At 34.4% G+C, this 7,054-nt stretch overlaps 1 protein-coding gene across 1 annotated transcript; it reads left to right on the forward strand.

Annotated features, from left to right (window-relative positions):
* Positions 1–4,736, forward strand: LOC121243290 (protein DETOXIFICATION 27-like). Its single transcript, XM_041141389.1, has 8 exons — positions 1–438; positions 530–1,071; positions 1,173–1,259; positions 1,409–1,465; positions 3,242–3,480; positions 3,721–3,839; positions 4,214–4,303; positions 4,415–4,736. The coding sequence occupies exons 1-8, from the start codon at positions 124–126 to the stop codon at positions 4,493–4,495; spliced, it is 1,530 nt and encodes a 509-aa protein (XP_040997323.1). The 5' UTR covers positions 1–123; the 3' UTR covers positions 4,496–4,736.
* Positions 4,737–7,054: the final 2,318 nt, after the last annotated feature.

Raw genomic sequence — 7,054 nt, forward strand, 5'->3', positions numbered from 1 at the left:
GCAAAAGTACTCTAGCCTTCCGAGAAAATCTTTATATCTTGCGCTCGAAGTCCACCGCCTAAAATAACCTACTCGTCTCTCGTTTTCCGTGGCCATTAGGAAGAAGCCGCTCCCAATTCTCTAATGGGGAGTCTCATCCGCAGAGATGATGACGTTGATATTAATCAACCTCTAGTACCGGAATCAACCTCACACCCTGGATCAAAAGCGTCAGCATCCGAAGAAGAAGATCAAGAAACGTCTAAACAACTTGCATCCAGGATCTGGATAGAAACCAGGAAGCTATGGAAAATCGTGGGTCCTGCCATCTTCAGCCGCGTTGTTTCCTACAGCATGAACGTTATCACCCAAGCCTTCGCCGGCCACCTTGGCGAAGTTGAACTCGCTGCCATTTCCATTGCCAACACTGTTATCGTCGGCTTCAATTTTGGCCTTCTGGTAATTGATAAAACTCGCCTTTGCAATTGTAGAATCTTGACTCTCTCTGTGTCATGTCTCTTAACATTGGTTTTGTGTTTTTGGGGATCAGTTGGGGATGGCAAGCGCATTAGAAACGCTTTGTGGGCAAGCATTTGGGGCCAAGCGATACCGGATGCTGGGAATATATCTGCAACGGTCATGGATAGTGCTCTTCCTCTGTTGTTTCCTGCTATTACCTTTTTACATTTTCGCCTCCCCGATTCTGAAACTCCTAGGACAGCCCGACGACGTGGCGGAGTCGTCAGGGTTGGTGGCCTGTTGGCTAATTCCCTTGCACTTTAGCTTTGCGTTTCAGTTCCCATTGCAGAGATTCTTGCAGTCACAGCTCAAGAACATTGTGATTGCTTGGGTTTCTTTAGCGGGTCTACTTGTTAATGTGTTGATGAGTTGGCTCTTAATTTATGTATTCGATTTTGGGCTTGTGGGTGCTGCTGTTTCTTTGGATGTCTCGTGGTGGGTCTTGGTTTTTGGATTGTATGGCTATACCGTGTGTGGTGGGTGTCCTTTGACTTGGTCCGGATTCTCTATGGAAGCTTTTTCTGGACTTTGGGAGTTTCTCAAACTCTCAGCTGCTTCTGGAGTCATGCTTTGGTATCTCTCTCTGTTAATTTAGACCTTATATCCATACTTCCTTCGACATCCTCTCATTTAATTTGCTTATATATGAGCTCATGTTCTTTTCGATTTTGCAGCTTGGAGAATTGGTACTACAGAATACTAATTCTAATGACTGGATTCTTGCAGAATGCTACTCTTGCTGTGGATGCCTTGTCTGTCTGGTATGTTCGAGATAGATCTCTTACCATTCTTTCATCTCTTTTTTTATCATATATATATATATATATACGATTCTTCTTCCCTGTAAAGCACCATTTAATTTCGCAACTCCTTGTCCTTTCTGCTTGTTTGGATTCCATTTTATTTGCAGCATGACGATCAATGGATGGGAGCTAATGATTCCTTTGGCTTTCTTTGCCGGCACCGGGTACGGATTCAGAACACATGATTTCTTTCATGCTTGATGTAACTACTTGGAACTAGATTTGCTAACGAATAATATATATATATATATATATTATATATATATATAACTCTCGCACATACCTTTTCTAAGAAAAAGTAGATTCCACCCTAATAAAAATTTGTACGTGATTTATACACTAGGATTTGTCCCATTTATAAGTTTGTTTGCGCACACATATTAATATATGAGGATTGATATAATACATTTTTACAACACATTTTATAATAATATTATTTAATATATTATTATAAAATATGTTGTAAAAAATATTATATATAAATTATTTTCCTTAATTATATAGAACATCGTGCCTCTACTGACAGCACTGTAAAGGATCAGCTCCAATGCGTGACTCAAGCCTCCGGTCTTTACTCCTATCTACCATTCTTTTTGTCATATATAATAATGACTTCCAACGACGAGTAGCATAACTCGTACACGACAAATTAATATATGGTCGTTAGGAGGTCGGTAGACTAACAAGTAAAGGGGAAAAAAGTCAGATGTGACGTTATGTCCATATATTCATTTATGGCCGGAAAATGATAAATCTACGATCAGTCGCCAATTATTTTATCATTCTACTTAAAATGAAAGGTGGGTATATACATATATATATTATATTTAATTGAAATTATTATTATTTTTAATAAAGTGACACAATTATATTGATTGATTTAAAATAAATTGTAGAATAATTATAAACAATTGTAGGTCATGTATCATTACCATTTTTATGCATCACTTCCCTAATTTTTGGCAATTTGGCTCTTATATGGCCAGTCTCCCGTTTAAGAGCAAGGGGTTCTTTGCATATTGTTCAAGTTTCTATTTGACCTTTCTTATTATCATCAAATTAGAAAATTAGAATACAATGACATGCACACTATATTCTCTCTTTTGAAATTTGTAATTATTGGATGAAACATATTAATAAGAAAAATATAAAACTTAGTTTAGTGTTGAAATGTAACTACCTCTATTTTATAGTTCCTATATAGCTCATTTCCATAGTTTAGCTTCTTCTTTGAATTACAACGTATAAAACTATTAGATGTAAAATTATCAATTTTCTTAGAGCAATGCAAATTCGAATTTTTTTTTCCTTTATTTTTTTGCTCTTTTTTTGGTCAAATTTTTCAATGATGTTCCTAAAAAATTTCAACTCAACTATTATTATCGTCAAAAAATAATATCCACCCCTGCAAATTTATAATTCTGGCTTCGTTCTAGAGCACTGGTATTAGTTTAGCCAAATGTCAGTTCATCTTCAAAATTTGAAGAAACAGAGATGAAATCATCTTCATTGGAGTAGTCAAATACTAGTGGCTTCAACTATGAACTACAATATTTCTAAGTGTTTCTTCATATTTGAAAATGTACTATTCATCTTCAAAAAGTAATATTTTATTCTAAAATATCAGACCCAACTAGTTTAATATTTCACACGTTTTATTTTAAAATTTGTTTGTTGGATACTTAAGTTGAGGAAAAAAATTAGTTGGGAAATAATAATTTAAGTAAAAATGAAATTATTAATTAATATATGGTTAGTGTATGAATTTTTTTAAATAATATTATTAAAAAAATAATATTATATTATTATTTTGACTAATTAAATATGAGGTTATGACTTGAATGATTTTGGATTTATGAAAAATATGTACTTTTAACTATATTTTAGAGATGACTTTGATAACTAAATTTTAAAGACGAAGGTTTTCATGGAACATGCAGAGTCCGGGTTGCCAATGAGCTTGGAGCTGGGAATGGTAAGGCAGCAAAATTTGCAACAATTGTCTCCGTGACACAGTCTTCTGTGATTGGTGTATTCTTCTGCGTGCTGATCATGATCCTTCATAACAAGATCGCATATATATTCAGTTCCGATACTGATGTGCTCGATGCAGTTGATAAGCTATCATTATTGTTAGCCGCCACCATTCTTCTTAACAGCGTTCAACCTGTTTTATCAGGTAGTACTCTCTACTTCCTTACTTATAAAAACAGTAATGTTAAGGATAAATATATCAGTCTTGCACATGTCTTTTATAAAAAAGTAAATTTCATCAAGAAAAAGTGAGTTTTTCATACTTTTCTTTAGGTGATTGTCGGAAAATCTCAGGCCTCTGTATGTATTTCTCTTTCATTATTAATGAAACTATCTTGATTAGAAACAAAAATAAAAAAGTTGAAAATCTCTACACCATTGACAGGAGTGGCTGTTGGATCGGGATGGCAGGCAATGGTTGCATATATAAATCTAGGGTGCTACTACATAATTGGACTCCCACTTGGAATTCTAATGGGATTGGTCTTCGACTTTGGAGTTATGGTATGCACAACTTCTCTTACTCCCTCTCTTGCATTGGAGATATGCTTAATCTGCCAATAGTCCAGACTCAACAGGACTTGATATCTGTTATATCCTGCCCTGTAAATAAATAGTTATTTTATTCTCAAGCAGGTGTGTAGAGCACACCAGTCACATCATTTAAATGATAAACTTTGATTTGGAAGATTCAAATTTTAAAGTTTATCTTTTAAATCAAATTATATCATGTATGCACTTGACTAAGTGTGCTTTATACACTCGCTTGAGAATATAAATTTTTAAATAAATATATATTATACATGCAATTGTTTGACAAAATAAATAATATTTGAAATTTAACATAATCTCACATTTTACACGACTTAATGGGGCAGGGAATATGGGGTGGAATGGTTTTTGGAGGGACTGCCGTCCAAACAGTGATTTTGGCTGTCATAACAATTCGATGCGATTGGGAAAAACAGGTATAACGTCAGATGCTTTCACTTTTTATACCCAATTTATATGAACATTATTATTATCATTAATATCTAGAAACTAACATGAACTTATTTCTGGTCTCCTTGGATTTGCAGGCTGAGATAGCCCAGCAGCGTGTAAACAAATGGACAAGTACTCCTAAACAAGAAGATGATCAAACCGAGGTCCAAAACTAAGATGATCATCTGTTTCATTAATGAAATATTGGCACTTGTCGTTGAAAGAACCTCATGCGGATCTACAGCTATCCTCTTTCTCCACCTTGTACTAATATCTATTGTCCTGCTCATCCAGTTTTGGATGATTTAATATTTTTTGGAGATGTTTTCTTTATATTAGGAAGCGGTTTTATATTAATCATATTGGAGATGAGTATATTCATGTATGAGAAATGTTTTAATCTTAAAAGAAATCTCACGAAAATAAATACATAAACTGACGTGACTTGTAGTACTTTAAATCAATTGCACATTGGATGCACTAACAACAATTTTGATGGATTTGATGTCTTTTTGTTTTTTGTTTTTGTTTTTGTTTTGGTTTTGTTTTTTCTTTCAGCCTATCGCTGCTTGACAGTATCTTTGTCGAGAAATGATTAGATTGTTCCAAGACGCTGGAATGGTTGGGGAAGGAATGTTTCAAACCCTCGGGTTGGGAACGGCCAGACTCGCCAAAGCATGAGGTGACCCATCTTATGCACTTGGAATAATTAGGAACGTGTAATTCTCGCCAAAGCAGGTGACCCACCAAATGGCTGGGCATAAATTCAATGGTAATAGATCGCAGCATATATCCCTGGGCATGTAATGCCAAAGAGAGAATAACTTCATGTGCATGTACATTCTCGGATTCGCCCTCTGGGCCTCTGGCTTCTGTTCCAAACCAAACTGAACCATAAATAAAAAAAAAATAAATAAATTCTGCTAGAAATGTTATTTTTAATTTTAAGTCTTATTATTTTAATCATGTTTTTAAATATAATATATGTTTAGTAAGTTTTTATTGAATAATTATATAATTATGTAAAATATGTTTCTTAGTTATGATGATGATAAAAGTTAAAAAAAAAAAAAAACTAATTTGTGTAAATTTAAGACGTACAAATTTTGTAAAAAACTATTTAAACAAAATATGGACAATTATTTTATTTTATTTTATGTTTTTATTAAAGATACTATTTTTTTAAATGTTTTTTCATGACTTAGCTAGACTTCTTTTATTTAACAGAATTTTCGAAATTTATTAAAGCCCTCACTTATAGCGGAGGAAAATTTTGAATAAAAGGACACTATCTTCAAAGAAAACACCAGTGGAAAACAAAACTAACCAAACCCACAACTTAAGACACCCTCAAATAAGGAAAGACGCGTGGAAGATCGTTATAATTATTCCATATGCAGCTACGTCCCTCAGCTCCAAAGCGTGCCAAAAAAGGTGCAGACGCATTACCTTGTTTATAGACATGATAAATGATGTAGTTCAACCCTGCCCCAATAGACTTCAAAGTACCAAAGACCACATCTTAATCTTTTCACCCACTGAACAATAAGCATAGAATCCATCTCCAAATCTACATCGACCAAACCCAAATTTTTCACTAGACGTAAGCCATGTGGTAATCCCATGCCTTCTGCAAAAGTATTTGAACCATGCCCAATGTGTACCGCAAAGGCACTTATCAAGTCACCACTTGCAATTATGATCACCCCTCCAGCACTTGCTCTCCTCGGTTCACCTAAAGAACGTCCGTTCACATTCAGCTTGAGCATCCCCACCACAGGCTTCATCCATTTAACAACCTGTACATGTTTACTCTTTGGCCTTTTAATAGGAATATGAAGGCTTTGGAGGAACAGTTCATCTCGATGCATGAAGGAGGCACCTGCTTTTAATTTCTCCCCTACCCGACCAATCAAAACTTGTATAGATCTCCAAACCGAGGCACTTGATTCGTGTATCCTGTAACGCTCCGTCCCTGAGGGTCCGGAGAGTTAACTCATGTCGCTAAAAATCATTTTTCCACCCACATAGTACATAATCAAAATTTTCTCTATCTCACAAACTACTCATTAATTCACATCAACTACTCCAGTATAATTAATCCAAGACAATACAAAGTCTTAATAACAAATCAACCTTCCAACAATTCATATCATCAGAACGCAACAAACTTACTGAATAACAAAATCTTCAATACTCAGGCAAACCTCCTATGCTTAAACCACTATTCGTAACTCCTCTTACCTATGCTCCATATTTTTGATCCTCAACTGGAAATATTCAAATCATCTGAAAATATTAGAGATAAGAGGGGGTGAGTTATCAATAACTCAGTAAGCAGAGAACATATACTAGCGTGCAAGCATGAGCCTTTTCAGAAAGTTCAGTATGCAGAAACAAAATATTATATTTTTATATGCAGATCTCATAAACATGTTATCAGAAAATCAGAGCGACTTTTAAGACTTTTTAGACTCAAAAATTAACTGTTCATATTTAAAAACACTATCCATATTCAAAGACCATTTTCATATTTAAAGACCATTTTCATATTCAACATCCAACTGTTCATATTCAAAGATCCGTTTCATAATCAAAGACCTTTTTGGCATTCAAAAACCATTTTCATATTCGAAAACCAACTGTTGATATTCAAAGATCCGTTTCATATTAAAAAACGCTTTGGCATAATATAACTGAACATCTTCATCTTATCATATCATGTCATATCGTAT

The sequence above is a fragment of the Juglans microcarpa x Juglans regia genome, chromosome 8D (genome assembly GCF_004785595.1).
Source record: "Juglans microcarpa x Juglans regia isolate MS1-56 chromosome 8D, Jm3101_v1.0, whole genome shotgun sequence".
Taxonomy (NCBI): domain Eukaryota; kingdom Viridiplantae; phylum Streptophyta; class Magnoliopsida; order Fagales; family Juglandaceae; genus Juglans; species Juglans microcarpa x Juglans regia.

Coding starts and splice junctions, on each gene's coding strand:
- LOC121243290 (XM_041141389.1), top strand. CDS start 124: ATGGGGAGTCTCATCCGCAGAGATGATGACGTTGATATTAATCAACCT. Junction 1,072..1,172: donor GCTTCTGGAGTCATGCTTTG/GTATCTCTCTCT, acceptor TCGATTTTGCAG/CTTGGAGAATTGGTACTACA. Junction 3,840..4,213: donor TCTTCGACTTTGGAGTTATG/GTATGCACAACT, acceptor TTAATGGGGCAG/GGAATATGGGGTGGAATGGT.